This window comes from Tupaia chinensis, unplaced genomic scaffold (genome assembly GCF_000334495.1).
Source record: "Tupaia chinensis unplaced genomic scaffold, TupChi_1.0 Scaffold000270_2, whole genome shotgun sequence".
Taxonomy (NCBI): domain Eukaryota; kingdom Metazoa; phylum Chordata; class Mammalia; order Scandentia; family Tupaiidae; genus Tupaia; species Tupaia belangeri.
In genome coordinates this window covers 1,333,920-1,356,052 of record NW_006159751.1, presented here as the reverse complement: position 1 = coordinate 1,356,052, position 22,133 = coordinate 1,333,920, and the positions used below count along the sequence as shown (strand labels likewise).

General features: G+C 44.3%; 1 protein-coding gene and 1 pseudogene across 1 annotated transcript; one reads left to right on the top strand and one right to left on the bottom strand.

The window, feature by feature from the left end:
• Nucleotides 1-505: 505 nt before the first annotated feature.
• On the top strand, nucleotides 506-22,016 carry LOC102473802 (transmembrane domain-containing protein TMIGD3). The gene is given in 7 exon segments (XM_006172127.3): nucleotides 506-1,187; nucleotides 12,734-12,768; nucleotides 12,771-12,839; nucleotides 15,404-15,751; nucleotides 17,844-17,901; nucleotides 18,724-18,824; nucleotides 21,588-22,016. Coding segments are annotated over 7 exon segments (1,032 nt in total). The 5' UTR covers nucleotides 506-837; the 3' UTR covers nucleotides 21,659-22,016.
• LOC106734979 (40S ribosomal protein S3a-like) lies at nucleotides 14,424-15,217 on the bottom strand (annotated as a pseudogene).
• Nucleotides 22,017-22,133: the final 117 nt, after the last annotated feature.

The following is a 22,133-nucleotide window of genomic DNA, read 5'->3' as shown; positions in this document are numbered from 1 at the left end:
TCCCTATGACAAAGTATCTTTGATGCAAAGACTGGGCATCAGCTGCGCTCAACAAAGAGTCAACTCCTGCAGCCGAATTCAGGGCTTGCAGTTATGCACCAAGGAATAAATTCCGGCTGAGGTTAGGGGACTGCCTCCAAAGTCTCTTTCTTGTTCTTCTGTTTGAGGTTAGGGGACTGCCTCCAAAGTCTATTTCTTGTTCTTCTGTTTGCCTCCTAGTCACAGTGTCTTCCTGCTAAGCCAGCACAAGGCCGGAATATTAGGTAGCCGGTTCTCCCAGGTCCTGTCCCACCCAGCCGGACGCTCTCACCCGGTGGCTAAGTAAATAAATTCTGATACCTAGTTTTTCCTTGAGCCTTCCCCAGGCTACTCACACTTTGTTTCTCTGCTCTTTCCACGGTTTTGCTGAGTTCCTGGCTCTGTACTTCCTCTTGGCCCTTCTTACTTCCCTAAATACCCTTGAAGAAGATTGCTTATCTCAATAAAAGCCCTCTTGTGGGGGCAGGGGAAGGCAGGGGCCTTGGGCATGTCTTTCTGGGGGAACTAAGAGTAGAAGCACTTTCAGATTCAGCTCACATCAAACTGTCCTCCAGGCTTCTGGGAGCATGGGGATATGGGGCCCCCAAAGGGGCTGCAAATGACCTTCCTGTGATGGGCCTTTGCTAAGAAGTGGTTCCCAGAGATCGTCTGACCAAGAAAGAGCATGAATGCGCAGGTTGTGAGTTTGAGTGTTGCATGTGCACTTGTGGGAAGATGACTGGCAAGAACTAGGCTGACTGGCCCAGACGGATCCTGCTGGCTCCCCTGTCACCTGGGAGGCTTCTCTAGGAAAACAAGATGCCCATCAACAGCACTGCCTCGTCGTTGGCCAACATTGCCTACATCACTGTGGAGATTGTCATCGGGCTCTGTGCCATCGTGGGCAATGTCCTGGTCATCTGGGTGGTCAAGCTGAACCCCAGCCTGCAGACTACCACCTTCTATTTTATCGTCTCCCTCGCCCTGGCTGACATTGCTGTTGGAGTGTTGGTCATGCCTTTGGCTGTTGTCATCAGCCTGGGCATCACAATCCACTTCTACAGCTGCCTCTTCATGACCTGCCTACTGCTGATCTTCACCCACGCCTCCATCATGTCCTTGCTGGCCATTGCTGTGGATCGATACCTGCGGGTTAAGCTCACTGTCAGGTAACCTGCTTGAAGAGGACTGAAGTGGGGCGGTGGGGGGAGGAGACAGAAACAGAAGTGCTTAGAAAATGGGGCTACAAAGTTTAGATCCCAGACTTTCTGAGTGAAAATGAGTCCAACCTGGCCATTGAGATTAGAAGAGAGCAGCAGATACCTTTTCATGGTACAGTCTGTAAGGGTTTAGCAACGTCAACGGAAACTCAGGAACTAGAAACAGGAATACTCTAGTCCCTTCTCTACTGACTCTGGACATACGCTCAGTCCCCTAGGAAAGCCAAAGATGATGAAAGCTGAATGCATTTTTAATGAGTAAAAAATGCTCTTGGGTTTTAGAAATGAAAGAAACCTACCCGGACAAGCTTAGTTTAGAAGGTGATAAGAATAAGAGGAGATAAGCTGATGGTTCTATTGCTTTGTAAAGACAGGTTATGTAACTTGCCTTCTTATCCTGTGCTCCCCCTCTCCATGTTGAGAAAGTGATTCTTAGAAAATAAAAAGTCTCTTTTTTAAAAAATAAATCATATAAGGGGCCAGCAGGTGGTATGATGGTTAAGGTGCTGAACTCCCACATGGATGACCATGGTTGAAGTCCCAGGCCTGGGAGCGTGCTTTTTTTCTCTCTGGTGAGTGCAAGTGCCCTAAATCAGATTAAATAATAATAATAAATAAATAACATTTTTAAAAGTTCATGAAAATTCATGTGCATCATGAAAAACTATATGTGAATTTCAATTTTTTTTGCAGCAAAATAAGCTCTTTTTTTTTAAAGAATTATTTTATTTAACTTTGTTTATTTATTTCAATTTGACCAGAGAGGTACAGAGCAAGAGAGAGAGAGAGAGAGAGAGAGAGAGAGAAAGCAAGCCACCAGGTCCGGGACTTAAACCATGATTTGCCATGTGGGAGTCCAGTGCCCTTAACCACCACACCACCTGCAGGCTCCAAAATAAGCTCATTTTTAGATTCAATTTTCCCATAAACATTATGAAGTCCTTCTCATACATATTTTCTTCTTATTTGGTGTGAGAACTTTTTCCAAAAAAATTCTCTACCATGTAAAGTACTAACAACCTTTTGTGTGGCCACGTGAAGAGAATAAACAAACTGCCAAATGAAGAAATCTAATACCCCAGGGGTCCTAAATTGCATTGGTATCAATTTTTTCTCTTTTCTTCTTCTGAGAGATCTAACCAAGCCTTAGACGTAAACAATTCTGAGTTCAAATCCCAGATTCTGAGATCTGATCTTGTGCAAGTTATTTAAGATCTGAACTTGGGCAAGTTACCTGCTTTAGTGTCCTCCTCTGTATCACAGTGCTTAAGATGCTCTGAACTCTGATTTCGATCCAATTTTACCTCTACCCATCTAGCTTGTTTAAAGTTGCCTGTATTTCATTTTTTTTCGCCCACAAAATGGGGATAATAATGGCACCTTTCTCATAAGAGCAAATGAGTTAACACATTTAAAGCTCTTAATGGGGCCAGCGGGTGGCATGAAGGCATGGGTGACCATGGTTTGAGACCCAGACCTGGTGACTTGGAAAACATGCTGGGTGTGTGCACATGCATGCCTAAGACCTCAAGAGGGGAGTGAAGGTAAAAACTGTGGCATGGTCGTCCCCACCCCCCAAAGGGGGAGTCATTTCTCACTTTCTCTCTCACTGTCTCTAACTAACTCTCTCTCTGGTGAGTGCACATGCCCTATGACAAAAACAAAACAAAACACTCTTGAAAAAATACCCAGCACACAGTCTATGCTCAATAAATGGTAGCTATAACTACTATTACATTAGTTACTTTAAACTCTCCCGTTTGTTGTGAGATTTGAGATAAAATCTATTTGGTACCTAGTACTTAACAGCATTATAGTAGTCCCTCCTTCTGTCTTCTGAGACCCCCGTGGATGCCTGAAGCCACAGATAGTACTGAACTCTAGGTGTGTTATTATTCTTATTTTATTTGATAACTGAGATGGCTACCAAGGAACAAATGGAGAGATAGCGTGTACAGTGTGGATATGCTGGACACAGGCATGATTCACAGCCCAGGCTGGATGGAATGGGACAGTGTAAGACTTCATCCTGCTACTCAGAATGGCATGCAATTTAAAACTTACATATGTTTGGGAGCAAGCAGCAGTTGGTGTAATGGCTATGTCGCTGGACTCCCATGTAGCCGACCACGGTTCGGGTCCCGGACCTGGTGGCTTAAACTCATGCCGGGCACGTGTTCATGTGTGCCCAAGAGGAGGATGGAGGAGAAGGGATTGAGGCATGGCCATCCTCCTTGGGGGGTGATTTCTCGCTTTTTTGTCTCTCTGTCTCTCTATCCTTCTGGTGAGCACACGTGCCCTATAGCAAAAACCTCTCAAAAAAATAAATAAAACTTACAAACGTTTATGTCGGAATTTCCCGTTTAGTATTTTCAGACCACAGGTAACTAAAACTGTGGAAAGCAAAACCACACATAAGGAGACTACTGCAGTTTCCTCCTTGCTGTCTATGTAGGTTGTTATCAGGAAGGATGGTTTAAGGAGAAATGGTGACTCACTGGATGAGCCTTTTAAGATCCTTGACGTACTTTAACATGACCTTCGAAACTCCATTGGTTCATTGAATTCAAACACCAAGTATGGATGCCCTTGCAAATAGAGAAGCAGGGCTAGGCACAGGTAAAGGGGAAGTGTGGGGGAGGCATAGTATAATTTAGGACATGACAGCCAAACTAAACAGTGCAGAGTACAGTGGGCAAGCATGCTTTGAAGAGATCATCCTTATTCGGAGATTCCAGGAGACGTAGGTACATCTTTCCTTCCAGAATGGAAGAATCCTTGAGCTGGAAATGGAGCCCTGAGTGGGGCATGCAGGCACACACACTAGGCAGTATATACATATATTTTTCTATTCCTTTCTTTCTCTTTCTTTCTCTTTCTCTCATCTTTCTTTCTTTCTTCTTTCCATTCTTTCTTTTTCTCTTTCTTCTCTCTCTTTCTCTTTCTTCTTTTTCTTTCTTAGTTTTTGCTTATAGTCCCCTCTCCTCCATTCTCCTCTTGAGATTTTGTGCATGTATGCACATGCGCTTGGAGTGTTTTTCAAGCTGCCAGGTCTGGGACTCAAACTGCACAGTCAGCCTTGTGGGATTTAGCCACCTTAATCACTACGCCACTGGCTGGCCCAACTAACCAATATATTTCTGATTTACTCTGTATTATTCGTCTTTAGACAAGTCCCCAAAGAAGTTCCTTAGATTTTTCTCTAATTATTTCCTGCCCATCTTGTCTTCATTACCTTAGAATATCAGCATTCTCCTCTGTTAACAGAAGACTGGGGAATTGAGAGTATAAGCTTTTCTCTCCTTTCCCAGTTCTATCCCTTGCACCCACCCTTTTGCAATTCCTGTGGTGAACTCACTAGCTCTTTTCCATTCAAACAGATACAGGAGGGTCACTACTCAAAGAAGAATATGGTTGGCCCTGGGCCTTTGCTGGCTGGTGTCATTCCTGGTGGGACTGACCCCGATGTTTGGCTGGAACATGAAACTGAACTCAGAGTACCACGGAAATACCACCTTCCTTTCATGCCAATTCCGTTCCGTCATGAGAATGGACTACATGGTTTACTTCAGCTTCTTCACCTGGATTTTCATTCCCCTCGTTGTCATGTGCGCCATCTACCTTGACATCTTCTATATCATCCGGAACAAACTCAGTCAGAACTTCTCTAGCTCCAAAGAAACAGGGGCATTTTACGGACGGGAGTTCAAGACAGCTAAGTCCCTGTTCCTGGTCCTCTTCTTGTTTGCTTTGTCCTGGCTGCCTTTATCCATCATCAACTGTATTATCTACTTTAATGGTGAGGTACCACAAGTGGTGTTGTACTTGGGCATCCTGCTGTCCCATGCTAACTCCATGATGAACCCTATCGTCTATGCTTATAAAATAAAGAAATTCAAGGACACCTACATCTTGATTCTCAAAACCTGTGTGATCTGCCAGTCCTCTGATTCCTTGGATCCAAGCATTGAGCAGACTTCTGAGTAGTTACTGATGAAAGATGGCTCTTGATCTCCTTGACCTCAGATTCAGCATCAACGAACACTTGAGGATCTACCCATGTGAGCCAAGGGCTTTTTACAGCCTTGATTTCTTCCACTGAGTTGGGGAGCTTCTGGATGGCTATCTCTAATTATAATTATATCTTCCCTACTACCTTCTTCCTCCATTTTTCCTCCTTCTTTTCCTTCTCTAATTATTTTTCTGGAAGTCTGACTTGAAGATGATGTATTATTGATGCTATTGCCTGTATTTCTTCTTCTGAAACAGAAGAAGAAGTAGTCATGGTGTCTGAAGTGTGCCTCATTGACTCACCAGCAAAAGACTAATTGCACTAGACATGTACGTCACAGTGACATGGTTCCATTCCTCTGTGGAACTGAGCAGACAGTTTGCTCTCAGAAGATGCCTAGAAGTTGGTGGGAACAGAAGGTGTGCACTGAGTTTAAAGGAGACTCAAATGACTGAATTCACCTGTGGATGTATTTTGAGTGAATAAAAGATGATATCTAACTGTTGTATAGCTTGCTGCTGGGGTCACTTGGGGTTTGAAGGCCCAGCTGGCCTTTGTTGATACTCAGATTACTTGCTCCTTAGAGCCATGTGGCCTACTCACTTTCTTACCCCTTGCCCCAGTACCTCCTGCTCCTTATTCCTGGGCTTATCAGAGCCCTTGTCAACTTTACAAACCATTCATCTATTGTTAGACAAAGTCTTAGTCATTTCCCCTTGTGTTTCATTCTAATAGGAGTTGTGGGTGTAAGGCAGAAAGAGACACTGAAAGCTATTATTTGCCAGGTACTTTCTATGCACTAAGCACTTTGAATGCGTTGTTGTATTTGATTGTGACAGCCTACGAGGAGATACCACTGTATTAGTCTGTTATTACATTGCTAATAGAAATACCTGAGATGTAGGCTGGCAAAGCCCGTGGCCTGGTAGTTAAGGGAGCTGGACCCCACATGGCCTACCACTGGATGGGTGTGCATGCATGCCCAAATCTGTTTTTTTTTTTTTTTTTGGTAGAGGTTTTCGCTATAGGGCACGTGTGCTTGCCAGACAGACAGAGAGAGACAGAGAGACAGAAAGCGAGAAATCACCCCCCAGAGGGGATGGTCACGCTGCAATCCCTTCTCCTCCATTCTCCTCTCGGGATCTTGGGCACACACGCACACGCACCCGGCGTGAGTTCTAAGCCACCGGGTCCGGGACGCGAACCGCAGTCGACTACGTGGGAGTCCAGCAACATAGCCATTACGCTAACTGCTGGTTCCCACGAGAGGTAGAACTTTTATAAGACAACGTCAATCCATTCATCCTCCATGATTCAATCAGCATGAAACAGTCCCTGCCACGTAGGCCTCACTGCCTCCCAACATCAAGTTCCTAAACATAAAATTTTGGGAACAAACCATCATCCAAACCACAGCAACCACCACTGTGGTCCATCTCCATTTTGCAGAAGGAAAAACTGAGGCACAGAGACATTAAGAAACTTGACCATAACCATACAATCAACAAGTAGTAGAGCCAGGATGAGAGCTCAGCTTTGCAGGGGAATCCAAGTTCTTGCCACTTGTCCTCTGAGATGAAGAGGGACTCGTAACTTTCAAGTCCAAACTCTCAAGCTTTACTTAAAATAACAGATAGGTGGTACCGTTAGTACACTTGAGAACTGCTGGTTTGAAGTTTTGACTAGTATCACTGAGCTCTACTTAATCAGGCTACTTGACAGGGCAGAGTGCCAGTCCCATCATTTGAATACAGTGTGTCCCTAGAGATTTAAGGTGACATTTCTTTCTGGTTTGGTCTAGTCATATTTGCAGCTGTGTATTCTCAATCTCAAGACAATATATTAACTTGATGAGAGCAGCAAGATGCAGATTTCAATTAAATGTCAAAGAAAATGAAATTAATTCTTAACTAGCCCTGAAAGTTCATCATGAGCCTACTTTACAGCCAGAGCCCAATAACCAAATTTATATTATTAACATTCACTTCAGCAAAGGGTTCTTATTTCTCTTCCCAGGAAGAACAAGAATTTGAGCCTTTTCCTCTTTATTAATTTTTTTCCTTTTAGTTAAAACACACCTCCAGGGAACCAGCAGATGCATAATGGTTAGATCGTTGGACTCCCACATGGATGACTGTGATTCAAGTCCCAAACCCAGTGGCTTGAAACTCATACTGGGTGCATGTTCAAAAATCTCAAGAGAAGAATGGAGGAGATGGGATTGTGGAGTGGCCATCCCCTCTAAGGGGTGGTTTCTTGCTGTCTCTGTCTCTCTGTCAAAAATCTCTGTAAAAAAACAGCAGATGTTGCTGGAATCTCACATGGCTGACCGCGGTTTGACCTGGTGACTTCAAACTCATGCCAACTGCATGTGCATGTGTGCCCAATATTCCAAGAGGAGAATGGAGGAGAAGGAATTGTGGTGTGGCCATCCCCCTGGGGGTGATTTATCACTTCCGCTTCCTGTCTCTCTATCACTCTCTGTCCAGCTGCAGGGGCCCTATAGCAAAAATGTCTCTTAAAAAACAAAAACAAAAACAAAAACCAAACACATGCCTCCAGGACAAGGCCCTGTGAGCTGTTCTCCCCAGGAGCAATTTGCACCTAGTTGGAGAACTAAGGGGGCTACTTATTTATTTCTTGGATTACTGGTAATCCTCACACCAGTCCTCTTAAACAATTTCTAACCTAATTGCCATAGCAACGTAGCCCTTGTCCGTTTTTGAAACTTAACATGTCCACTTCCCTCAAGGCAAAACAGCAGTCCGTCCTGAGTCATGTGGTGTCATTAGACAAGGTGTAGCTCCTGAGTTTCAGAACAGTTTTTCCTCCTCCTCCTCCTTCTCACCTTCTCACTCTCCTTTCTTTCTCTTTCCTTTCCTGTCTTCCCCACACTCTCCCTCCTTTCTTTCCTTCCCATCTTCCTTTCCCTCTTCCTTCTTTCTTTCTGATTTTCACCACATGGCATATCTACCGATGGTTTACCGGGAGTTGTGTTTTTTGTTTCGTTTTGTTTTTGTCAAATGGGAACCCCCGAGGTACGAATAAGCCAACCCAGAGTAGGCCTTTAGAGTAAAAGTGTCTTCTAGCATGAACTTTAAAAAGGATAAACCAAGAATTTTGGTAAAGAGCTTGGCTGGAAGTGACAAAATCACCCTGGTTTCAGGTTTAGAGATTAACTTCACAGGAATCTCCCCAGGGACCTCTCCTCCCTTTCTGCTAACAGTAAAGGGTAACTGTGGGCTTTTATCCTACAGGGATAAGGTAAAAAGGCCATCCAGACAAAACCCAGGTTTCTTTTTCCTTCTCCATATGAATAAACTGGAACAAAGGTGGATGTTAAGTACTGGCTTTATTTACTTAATTTTTTTAAAAAATAATTTTTTGTTCAATTTTATTATTATTATTTTTAATGACTAGAGAGAGACAGAGAGAGAGAGAGAGAGAGAAAACTGAGAAATCAAGACACCAGGTCCAGTACTCGAACTGCAGTTGGCCATGTGGAAGTCCAGAGCCTTAACCACCATACCACCTGCTGGCCCTGGTTTTACTTAGTTTTTTAAATAAGTCATTAGAAATAAGTGAAGATCAACTTAAGGAGAAAAGCAAAGGTTATGTATCTTGAGCTTGCTGTAGCAAGGCCATCAACTACCATCACTTGTCTTTTGGCAGAGACTCAAAGGCAGGCAGAGGAGTGGGGAAGTTTTGGTGGTGTTAAAAGATAAACCTAGGCACAGTAAAATTGTAAAGAGTGCACTTGAGCATTCAGTGATTGATGAATGCACTCCACTTAAAGGATGAGAGGGGAAACTTGTATAAGGTATTTGTAGTTGGTTTCATGTTTACATTGAGTTGGGCTTCAGTTTGCTTATATAAGAATCTAAGGCAGGCCACCTGGTGGCATGGTGATTAAGGTGTCTAGATCCCACATGGCCAAGTTCACAGTTCAAGTTCCAGACTTGGAGACTTGAAAAACACACTGGGCACTTGTGCGGGCATGCCCCAAATACCAAGAGGAGAATGGAGGAGAAGGTGTTGCAGCATGGCCATCCCTCCTGGATGAGGGGGATGGTTTATCACTTTTTACAAACTCCCTCAAACCCCTGTCCTTCTCTGTCCCTCTAGCACTTGCACATTTCCTATAGGAAACTAAAACTAGAAGAAAAAGGAGGAGAAGGAGGAGGAGAAGGAGGGGAAGGAGGAGGAGAAGAAGAGAAGAAGAAGAAGAAGAAGAAGAAGAAGAAGAAGAAGAAGAAGAAGAAGAAGAAGAAGAAGGAGAAGAAGGAGAAGAAGGAGAAGAAGGAGAAGAAGGAGAAGAAGGAGAAGAAGGAGAAGAAGGAGAAGAAGGAGAAGAAGAAGAAGGAGAAGAAGACGACGACATGGGAGCCATCCTCAGCTTAATGACTTTCCAGTTAATTTTTTTCTTAACAGTGGAAAAAAGGGAAGGCTTCAGATGTGCCTGACTGGAAGCTGTTGGCGTGGGTGGGGCAGCCGCAGATGAGCTAACTAAAAGTGGGCATCCTATGGGACTGGTTAGGGGTATGTAATTGGCTTTCTCTGGTTGGATCTACATTGGAAGTGGAGACAAAAATTAGGGAACCTCTGTTCGTTAATCAAATCTTGGAAAGTTTTGATTGATTGTTATAGAGGTCATTATTTGGCTTTCTGGATTATTGCTAGAGATAGCAGATTGGCTTCCTAGAAGTCTGATTTATGGGGCTGGTAAGTGGTGTGGTGGTTAAGGGGCTGGACTCCCACATAGCCAACAGCAGTTCAAGTCCCAGACCTGGCGGCTTTCTCACTCCTCCCCCACCCCCCACCCCCTGCTTCTCTCGCTCTGTCCCTTTCTGGTCAAATTAAAAATAAGTAAATAAATAAATTTAAAAAGTCAAATAAAATAACTTTTTATTAAAAAAAAACTAGTCTGATTCATGACAGGCTGGAGTAAAGCTAGTTTTTATTACAGTTTAATGGTTGCTTTCCTATGCACGTTGCTCCAGGTCTGATCAGAATTTTATTTTTATATATGGTTTGACCATTGTCCACATGTACTTTCAACTTTTTACAACTAAATGCACATTTTGTAGAGAAACTTTGTCCTTAGATACTATAGCTGAGCATCATGGGAATAAGGAAACGTGGGCTCCATTTTGTCCCAACCACTCAGTTGACTTGGTATCTATAAAGTCTCTTTATGAACTCTAAGGTGCTAAGGTACTCTGCAGGGCCAGTCATGTAGCCTAGTGGTTAAGGGAGCCAGATCCCAGATGGCTGACAGCAGTCTGAATCCTGGCTCTGAAAGCTTGAAAAACATGCCAGGTGCATGTATGTGTATTCCCCAATCCCAACAAGATGGAGACATGGAGGAGAAGGGATTGTGGCATGACCATTCTCCATGATAGCAGGAGTGCTTTCTCATTTTCCCTCTGTCTCTGTCCAGCAAACATGTGCCCTCTGGCAAATAAAAAAAATCACAATATCTGTATTAATTATTTATTGTTGCATTAAAAAATTACCCCTAAATTTAGAGACTTAAAACAATAATCCTAGGCCAGTCCCACAGCCTAGTGGTTAAGGGAGCCAGATCCCACATGGCCAACCACAGTTTGAATCCCTATTTCAGTAGTTTGAAAAACCCTATGAGCACTTGTGCATGCATACCCCAAATCCCAACAACATGAAGAAATGGAAAGGAAGGAAGGAATTATGGTGTAGCTATGCCTCATTGGTGCTTCCGCTCCTCTCTCTCTGGTGAGCACACAGTCTGAAAATAAAAACAAAGCAAAAAATAATTTTTTATAGCTTGTGGTTTCTATGGGTCAGAAGTTCAGGAGCATCTTATTAGGTGGCTTGTGCTTGTGGTTTCTCATGAGGTTGCTGGGTCTGCAGTCATCTGAAGGCTCAGCTGTGGTTGGAGGATCCCCTCCTAATGTGGCTCCCTTCCTAAGGTGGCTTTCACATGCCTGACTCTCACTCCCACAGTGGCTCTCTCTTGATGCTGCCAAGTTGGCTTCTTTCCACACAGGCCTCTCCTTAGCCTGTTTGAGAGACCTCATAACTTGGTGACTGATCTCCCAAAGAGGGAACAGCACAAGAAACTACAGTGGAAATTGCACATGTCTTACAACCTAGCCTCTGAAGTCACGTATCATCACTTCTGCCATATTTTATTGATCATACAGACTAGCCCTGATTCAGTTTGGGAGGTGACTGCATAAGGACATGACTATCAGAAGCCATCTTGAAGGTCAGCTATGACAATACCATGATCACATTTTTTTTAAAAAAAAAAGAATGAACAACTTCTTAATTAATAGAATCAACTATTTAAGTTTTCTGAAAGAGTGGCCTCAATCAGGATCCAAATAAACTGTACGTATTGCAATTTGTCAGTGTGTCTGTTAAGTCCCTTATAATCTATAGGTTCTTATTTCCTTTCCTTCTCTTTTCCCCCAATATGATTTATTTCAGAGGCTACGTTGTAAGACATGTGCAATTTCCACTGTAGTTTCTTGTGCTGTTCCCTCTTTTCCTCCAATATGATTTATCTGTTGAACTCATAGAGGTTTTGTATGATGAGGAGATGAGATACTGTAGGTAAAACACCTATTACATTGCAGGTTTGCTGTTGGTCCATGTAACTTAGTGTGACTTAGAGAAAGGCTCCCCTTCCTCAGGAAAGGACATTTATTGCACAGCCTGGCAATCATCTGCATCTGCTCCTGAAGGGAAGGAAGTGCTAGCTCTGGGCTATGATAAGTAGCACCCAGCTCAGATTCACCAAAGAGGTGATTCAATAAAACAAACTCTTAAAATTAGCAGTCAGGGTATATGAGTCCTGTTAGGATGGACATGTGTCCCTAATTTGTCCTGACTCTGCCCAGGAAAGCTTTCAAGGCATCTGGATAGTGTAGCCCTGGCTGCTGACAGTCAAACATCCGCACTTCTGCCTGCTCACATGCTCCAGATTCCAGGCACAGAAGCTACTGACAGCTGACAGGCTCCACCCCCCTAACCGCACTCCCTCTGGGAGGCTGCAGTGTTCACTTGGGAGTCAGGTTACTTAGCACTTTCCTTACTGAGATTCCTCTCAACTGTACAGGAGCAGGGCCTCTGAGACTGGTGGACACACAAGAAAAGCAGCCTATGATGATGCTGGATCCTTGGCAACAGGAGAGGGCACAGTTGCACACACCAATGTGTGCCATGATGGTTTGTGTGTGTGAATGCCTGTGCTCTTCTAAGCATGCACAAAGCCTTTTGAGCCAGTGAAGGAACGGTATCTTCACTGTTGTTTCAGGCTCTGCAGAAAGTCCAGACTTCTCTTCTTTGTCCCACAAGTATGTTAATGTGCACAAATACCATTCCTCTGATGATGTGGGTACCTTTGGGCATTACGTGGATAACTGTACGTGGCAGTACTTCTGGGACTCACTGACTGTCCCCCATCTTAAACTTAAACATATCTGCTTATCTTAAACAGATCCAGGATTCCTGAGATCCCTGGCTATATCCTATCATCCAGTTGAAGTTTCCCTTCCTTGCAGACATGGAGTTCTTCATCCTGCTCTTATTGGCTCTCTTTTCAGGTAAGAGGTGGGGACCAACATCTCCAGCACTCCAAGCTGTGGCTTTCCAGAGATCTTGTATTTTCTTCTTCTCTCCTACCTAGGTCCCTGTTTATTTTTTATTTTAAGTTTATTTATTCATTTCCTTCATGAGACACACACACACACACACACACACGCCCAGAGAGTGAGAGAGAGAGGCATGTCCAGCAGCGCCCTGACACATTGATCCACTCCTAACCTCAGCAAGCCTGGATCATGAGCAGACATGCACTGGCATGTGCAGCAAGACCTCAGGACACAAACCCCAGACCTTCCGATGTGGCTTCAGCACTTCAGGATGTTGTATGACCCGTGCGCCACCACGGCTGGCTGAGTCCGTGCATGTTAGTTCAAAACCCCTAAGGAGCCAAATGAGAAACAAAAGGAGATGTTCGTGTAAGTTCTTGTTCTTAACTCTGATAAGCAAGTGTGTGGCAAACTTGAAAACCTTGACCAAAATGAGGGCTCTGTATTTTTTCTTTGTGTTTGCTCAAGTTCCTTTCCTCCTTTTCTTTCTCCCCTCAAACATGTTTGTGCAGAGATATGAGAACATGGCTTTCTGTCCACGGTTGACCCCAAAGATGAGATTCAGAAAAACTGGGCTAGGCCTGCCTCTGTCATCCTTGTCACATGACCTTTAGTTACTGCAGCTCCCTGTGGGTCAGCACCCGTGCCTGTCGGCTGAGCATCACAGCGCTTCCTTGTGGGGTTGTTAGGAAAACAGAATAATACCAAGGATGTGAGCCTGCTTTGTAGGATGGCCCCACCTGCTGTGAGCCACTTTTGAGGCAGCATTGGCAAGGACTGCAGAACACATTTGGAAGCTGAGTAAGGAACAGGCTCTGCTACCCCTATTGCTTCTCCTTGGTCAGACATCTTCCCCACCACAACCAAACTGGACATGGTGTGCATGACTTCCTCATTTTGCAATATCCTGAGAAAGTAGGGGTGCCTATGCTGGTCTGGTACAGAGGAAATATGAGGTTCTTATCCCCTAAAGATAGAGCCTTACTCCTTCTGTTTTTAGTTTTATACAGAAGACTCCAGGCCTTCTCTCTCTCTTTTTTATTCCCCCCTGAGGATGCCGAGGAAGGGTGGAGGGCTAGGGACAGAAGGCCTACCAACAGTATGCCTCAGGCTCTCCAAGGCTCCCCACCTAGCAGTGGTAAAAGACCTCCTGAATTCTTACAGTGAAGGTACAGGGAACCCAAAATTATAGGCCGGAGGAAAATATTTCTCTAGGACTGCCATATTAGTTTTTTTGGGTGAGGCACCAGTTGTAATGTGTTAGGGCCCACTCTAATGACCCTATTTTATCTACATACCTACTTAAAAGCCTTATGACCAAATATGGTCACACTCCGAGATACAGGGAGTTAGGACTACAGTATATTAATTTTTTCCCCCTTTTCAACTATTTAATAAAACTCATACAGGTCAAAAAACTTCATTATCAAATCAGAGTATCTGATTCACCAAGCTGTCAGGTTATTTAAAAAGAATGTTCAGATGGAAACTGTCATAAATAGGACTTTTTATTTGTCACTATGAAAAGTCTGACCTTTAAACAGATTCTTGGACTGGTGGTTCATCTCCATCAGCTCGTTCAACTCTGGCGCCCGCCTCATCCGCAGTAGCTTTTCCAGAGCTACTACCTTCATCATGAAGCTCCATGAGTTTTCCCAATTCAAACTTGGGCTTCCTCAGCATTTTGGCTTTTCTGATGAAGAGACATGGTGGAGAGAGTAGATGGACTGGCAGGCCTTTTCTATGTCTTTTCCGATGCTGTCTGGAATCAGTTTAGTGACCACTTCTTTCAAGTCATTTGCCTGAACCTCCCGGGTCATGATTTCCATTATCTTCTTCTGGATTTGACAGACTTGCTGATGCTGGGCACAAGAGGTCTTCCATATCTGATTGTTGCATTTTTTAGTAACAACGCAGAAGAGATGAAGCAAATAACCATCGGTAGTCTTGACATCGACATGAGCTTCAATCATGGTCTGCCATTTTTTGACCATGGAACACATTTTGCCATGGGTGAGATCCATGCCATGGAAGTTAGTCAGGCAGTTTTTGCCCTAAACGTCCTCAGTAATTAGCTTGAATTTCCTAAATGCAACTTCGTCATTCTGCAGATCTGCAAGGTTCACTTCAAACACATGGCCCTTAAGGCTGTCAGATGCAATTTTGGTTCCTTGAGTCCTGGTAACCAGTGTCTTCCCAGTATTTCTTATGTTGAACATAGCAGGTGCTTTCACATCATACTGGTCTTTTTTAGAAAATGGATCAGCCACTTTCTTCTTGGCTCCCTTTTTGCCACCTTTCATAAGGCGCTTATTCTTGCCAACCGCCATGGTACTACTCAGAGAGCCAAAAGGCAGTATGTGAATTTTTGAGGGGGGCACTCACAGTTCAGTCAATAACAGTCATCAACCCAAAATGGGTAAACATTAGCCTTCAATTCTTCGATTACTCTGTAGGAGGGCAGGAGCTGTGATATGCTTGACAGAACAACGGTGTGCACGTGTGTGTGTTCACAGATGCCATGGTCATGGATGAAAAGGTCAAGGAAGGCTTTGTGCTGGACTCAGCTTCTGCCATCTGCAAGTATGACGCCTACTATAAAGATCACCCCAAATACTGGTGCCGAGGCTATTTCCGGGACTACTGCAACATCATTGCCTTCACCCCCAACAGTACTGAGCGTGTGACCATGAGGGACACAGGAAACCAACTCATTGTCACTATGTCCTGCCTGACCAAGGAGGACACGGGCTGGTACTGGTGTGGCATCCAGCGAGACTTTGCCAGGGATCACATGGACTTTACAGAACTGATTGTGACTGACAAAAGAGGAGACTTCACTGATAATTTTTGGTCTGGGAAAGGTGAGGAGCCTATTAGTGTATGGGGGAAACTCAACCAACATCCTTGAGTGTTTGCTGGTGTAGTAAGTACTCAGAAGCCAGGGAGCATCGACTCAGCTGTCTCGCAGGTTCTCCAAGGTAGGGCATCATTGATGGTGCTGGGGATTTACTAGGGTTTGGGCATGAGGAAGGTGCCCGGGCTCTGGGGCCCTCCCAGAATTTTCTTTACTTCACAGCAATCAGTCTCATGGACCTCAGAAGAGGCCGAGGCAGTCAACAGGTGTGAGATCTTTCTTATTTTATTTTTTTTAGTTAATTTATCTTACTCCTGAAAAAAACAGTGCATGCATGTGCATATGAGAGGTCAGGGATCACACTTAACAGGGTCTCCTCGCACCATGATCCCCTTTCTCTAGCCCTTCAGGATCTTGGGCATGTGTGCACCCAGTGTATTTTTAGGTCTACTTGGATCCCAACCTGTGGCGTCTATGTGGCTTCCAGCACTACATTTCTGTATGCTACCAACTATGCCATGGAGGCTGGTTTAAGTGTGAGGTCTTTGTGTTGGTAATTGGGAAAGGCTTTGAGGCTGTTATTAAATCTTTCTTCTTTTTTTTTTTTTTTTTTTGGAAGGGTTTTTTTTTTTTTTTTTTTTTTTAGAGAAGGGTGGTCCCCACACAAAAGAGACAGAAAGCGAGAAATCACCCCCCAGGGGGGATGGTCACACCGCAATCCCTTCTCCTCCATTCTCCTCTCGGGATCTTCGGCATGCACGCACACGCACCCTGTGTGAGTTTTAAGCCACCGGGTCCGGGACACGAACCGCGGTCGACTACGTGGGAGTCCAGCAAAATAGCCATTATGCTAACTGCTGGTTCCCTGTTATTAAATCTTCGTGCCATGGCCAGCTTTGCAGGTCTGGAATTGTGAAGATGAATTTCTTGAGAGGTAACTGAGGCTGCAAAACGTGATCCAGGAAATTGTCAAAGGAAATAATTTAATAATTAATAGGAATAAATATTATGGCAAACTGATCAGCACCCTCTTTTTACTCAGTTCACACTAGGAGGTCACTGGGAGGGTGTGGGTAGAATTGGAGTCTATAGGAAGGAGGTGGCGTGAGACAATCAATTGGGACTTTTGGGCAAAGCTGAGACATGGGATCTCCAGAGGCTCATCTATTGAATGCTGAAAACCTACTTTTGCATCAGAAAACCTCTGTTTCTCAGGCAGAGGGCTTATGGAAGTCACTAGCTTTATTACCTCTATCTTTTTATTTCTCATCGTTTATATTTCTAAAAGCAATTGTCTATGCAAAAAAGCCTATCACAATCCAGAGCACAATGTTGGTAGTAAAACAAACCAGAAGGGCTTAATAGGAGCTGTAGGAGATCTTCTCTGGTGCCAGAAAGAGTCCTTCTCACATCTGATGAACGAACTAGTAATTGGCCTAGCAAGCATCTTAGAGTGATGACATTGTTCATGCCCACAGTGTTTCTACGTTATATGGTTCTCCTTTTGCATAGCAGTGTACCTTGACCTGAGTTTTGGGCACAGATAAGAGACGTCTCACCTAAATGTGCTCTTTTGTTTAAATGAAACACAGGGACTTTCCCCCAAGTCCCAGATCTTAAAAGAAGAGATGAGGTGAGTGACAGCGGTGGGACTTTTCCCAGTGGACTTTTGTGATGGTCAGAAACACGATGTGAATTTATGGCACCTATTGATCAGTTCTTTAAGGAAAGGATTGGTCATCTGGTGCCTCAGGTGTCTCCTTCCACAGAGAGGGCCCTCAGCCCGGGACGTTGTAACTGCTAGTCCATACTTGCCTTTTGTGCAAATCTGGAAGAGATGCCCTTCTTCCATGTGTATAGAGTCCCATCATAGGGTAAATGGCTCAGAAACAGAGCATGGACTGGATTTCAGCCCTTCCTTGTCCCCTCAGTCTTGTTCCTTGTGCAGGGCACCAAATGTGGTGCTTCTACTGTCCCCTGAAGTCAACCAGGAACTTACTCTCTGGAGATAGAGTGAATGACAAACAGAGAAGCAGCTGGAAAGCTAAGGAAGGGCCTGGGCATAATCCTTACGTGCCTCTCTGATTTCGACCTATCAGGCAACAAGAACAGAAGCTGCAGGACTTCCAAAGTTGTCCACAAGGCAGATCGCTCCAGGTGAGTCATAATCTTAGGTGACAAATTGGCTTAAGAAAGATGGACACCAACAGTACAACACGACTAATTGTCCCTACTTTTCAGCTTTCTATTGTTTCTCTCTCCTCTCTCCATCCCCCCCTCCCTCTGCCTGAACTATATATCTTCAATGAGACTGCTTGGTTTCTTTCAATAGAATATATTAGGTCATCAGGAAAGTCATAACATATTTTACTATGGCAAAATGTATCGTGACTTTCTTGATGACCTAATAGTTTAGGACTGTTAGTTTTAAGCAGAAAAAAAAAAAATCCCCTCTAGCTATTTTAATTAAACAGGAGCATTTATTATAAGAGAGCTGTGTCTCAAATGTAGGGGCAGGGATGTGGCCACCTTAAAAAATTGCCAGGAATGTCATTGAAACTTAATCTCTTTTTCTAGTCACTTGCTTCTTTCTCTTTGTAGTGCCCTTATCTCTCTCTCTCTCTTCTCTCTGTCTCTCTCTCTCTCTTTTTTGGTCACAGGATAAGACATCCATTTGCAATTCCTGAGTTTATTTCTCATTATTCAAGAGACTGGCCAGTCTAAGCCTAGATGGGTTCCTCTACTCCCAATTCCCAGTTAATTTCTAAGGAAGGGATTCACTGGCCCAGACTGGTCATGTGCCTGCAGGATTGAATCAAGTATGGTCCAAAAGGCAGGCTCCCACTAAAGGAATACTGTAAGCCAGGAGCTACTGTAAGCTAGTTGGGAGGGGCCACAGATCCCAGAGAAGTGGCTCAGAGCAGAGAACCCAAGGTAGTTTCTTCCAAGGGACACATGGTCTATTGTGATTCCTTTTAGGATGTCCATCCTCATCATCTGCATGCTGATCACAGGTTTGGGAATCATCTCTATCATCAGTCATTTGTCCAGAAGGAGGAGAAGTCAGAGGAATAGACGGGGTAAGTAGCTGTTTGGGGTAGGCAGGAATTAGGGAAGATGAAAGAGGTGAAGGAGAAGCTTTCAAAGACTGAATGTGCTCCTCTTCTTATTGCTGGTCACCTGGAGACCAATGCAGCCAGCCCCATGGGCTGTGGACAAGATCTGCCTTATGATGACAAAAGCTTCATAGGAAGTGACAAAGGAAGCACTGTAGCCTTCTTAAGTGGATAAGTATGGGGACCAGCAGTTAGCGTAATGGCTATGTTGCTGGACTCCCACGTAGTCGACCGCAGTTGGAGTCCCAGACCCGGTGACTTAAACTCATGCCGGGCGCATGTGCGTGCATGCCCAAGATCCTGAGAGGAGAATGGAGGAGAAGGGATTGCGGCATGGCCATCCCCCCTGGGGGGGTGATTTCTCGCTTTCTGTCTCTCTGTCTCTCTCTGTCTGTCTGGCAAGCGCACACGCCCTATAGCAAAAAAAAATCTCCAAAAACAAGTGCATAAGTATGTAGACCAGGGAGGAGGAGGTCCCGAGACAACTAAAAAGAGCTCCATATTTGGAAGGCCACTTGCCTCTCCAGCACATTAACTTTTGTTGGCAGCCTTACTCTGGGTCCAAACTTTTTGTTTATCAAGAGGGACCAGGAGCCAAGGCTCTGTGAAAAGGAGCTTAGGGGACTCCTGGGTAAGGTATAGGAAGGTCTTCTTGAGAAGGGTCACGGTAGAACAGGACAGGCTCAGGGATTTCTTGTCTTGAGCCAAGAAAATGGCCCTCTAGCTTTGTGTCTCCTTTTTACCTTTGGGTGAGTACAGGTAAAGGTATGACTAGAAGCTTGAAAAACAGCCAAGCCTCTTCTGGGATCCCTACATCCTTGGTAAGTTCTCATCATGATTCTTCTGTCCTGAGCTCTGTGACCCAAAGTAGTCTGACTCTTAGGTCTTCCCATCCCCAAATGGAAAAGGGAGTAGGGGACTTGTCCACCTTTCCCTTTGGGGCAGCATCAGGAGAGAGACAGATGACATGCCTTACTGTCCAGAAAGTCCACTAAGCCACCTTGCAGCAATTCTTATAACTTCTGAAGTGCATGCAGAGCAGAAGAACATCAGACACAAGCACTGCTCTTTGGCCAAGAGTTTTCTGGTTTGGGGGTTTTCTTTCTTTCTTTTTATCTTTTTATGCTTAGAAGCCACAGAAACAACTTGGGCAATGAAGACACTGTAGGCATAAATATAAAATAGACTCCAACCTCCTCTAGGTATGGAAGTATAAAAATATAACATTTCAGAGAAAAAAAGCAGAAACAAAACTCTAGAAACACCTGTAGTGACACACAGGATCCGTACCAGGAGAATCTGAAATCTAAATTTAAAGCTGTGAGGTCTCATACTTTCTTTGAGGTATTTTGGCCTGGTGACCAGAACAGGAGCCCTAAGAAAACAAAGCAGTGGCCCCCACAGCATTCCTGACCTTTGTCCTCTAGGATCTCTGTTGATAACGGAGTTGAGGGGTATAGAAGGCGCCTTTCTCAGGTTTGCCTAAGGCCAATCCCTTTGGGGCACAATTGTGGTCTAGATTTTTGCTAAAGCCATTCTGGCATGATCTTTATTAAGGCATGATCTTAGATAACTTTTCACTTTTCTGGGCCTGTTTATTTTTGTATAAATTGAGGATCCCATTTCTATACTCCCAGTACTTTCTATTCACTTAACAATAAGGATCATGCTAGCTAGATGCTAATGATACAAAGATGAGCAAAAGAAATAGCATCTGTCTTCTTGGAGCTTAAAATGAGGAATGAGGGAAAGCTCAACTATCACATACACACGCACAAATGTAAAATTGTCAGCTAGAGTAAATACTCTAAAGAAGAGACACATGGTGCCATGAAAAAGGAGGCAGTAAAACCCTCGCTTTTTTTTTTTTAGAGGTTTTTGCTTTAGGGCACATACGCTCACCACAGAGAGACAGAGACAGTGAAAGGAAAAGTGAGAAATCACCCCCTAGCAGGGATGGCCACACCACAGTCCCTTCTCCTCCATTCTCTTCCCGGTATCTTGGGTATGCACATACACATGCCCAATGTGAGTTTCAAGCCACTGGGTTGAATTGCCATTGACCATGTGGGAGTCCAGCAATGTAACCTTCTGGCCCCACACTTTTCAGTAGGGTATCATATGGCCTGTTTTAGCCAAGGCCCGTTTTCTCAAACGCAGGCAATTAAAACATGACAGCCTGAACCAAAGTCCATTTTAGCTTTGACAGTCTTAGGTTCTGAAGAAGTCCAGTTGTATTTATATTGGAGAGGTTTTTGCTATAGGGCGTGTGTGCTTGCCAGAGAGACAGAGAGACAGAAAGTGAGAAATCACCTCTCAGGGGGGTGGCCATGTCGCAATCCCTTCTCCTCCATTCTCCTCTTGGGATCTTGGGCACGCATGCACACACACCCAGCGTGAGTTTAAGCCACCGGGTCTGGGACTTGAACTGCAGTTGATTAGATGGGAGTCCAGCGACATAGCCATTACGCCATCTGCGGGTCCCCAGTTGTATTTATATTACCAAAGCTTGGTGATAGGGGCACACAGGCCCACATACCATGCTTCCCTGTTGACTGACCAATCATCTTTGCAGTAATGACATCTAACTTTATCCCCCCAAATAAGTATTGACGTGTAGGCCTCATGAAGCCCCCATGGGAGAATTTGCAACTTTGCCATAGAAACAGTCATTATAGTTAGGCAGTAGGTCTTATTTCAATTTTCCTTTTTTGTTCCCCAACAAAGTAGGCGACTCTTTGAAGCCCTTCTCACGTGTCCTGACTCCAAAGGAAATGGCTTGTACTGAACAGATGTGACTGAAGATTTAGTTAATAAAGTGATGCTACATTAGAACCACCATGTCAACTGGCCCGTATCTCGAGGACTGATTCTGCATTGGTTCTGATCTCCCAGACATTCTGAAGGACACACTCACCTTACCAGCAGTCATTTGTTGCTCGGTTATGGCAGGGGTAGTTACAGGAGCTCTGATAGACCACATCCTAGCAAGGCTGCAATCAGATAACATCTCAAGCTCTTAGTTCTCATATGTTCAGTTAGCCAGAGTGAAGAAGTGCAGAATCTGGGTTTGGGGGCAGGAATCACATGTATTTTATTTGTTAGCCAATAAATTCCTGACCGATGTTGAGTGAACTCCAAGATATGACTACCTTCTTCCAGGCTATCACTGGGAAAGTGTTTCTGAAAAAGTTCCTTAAGCAACATAAAAATCTAACTCATTTCTGAATTGATATTAAATTCTGTTTTATCCAAAGAAGAAAGGGAGACCGA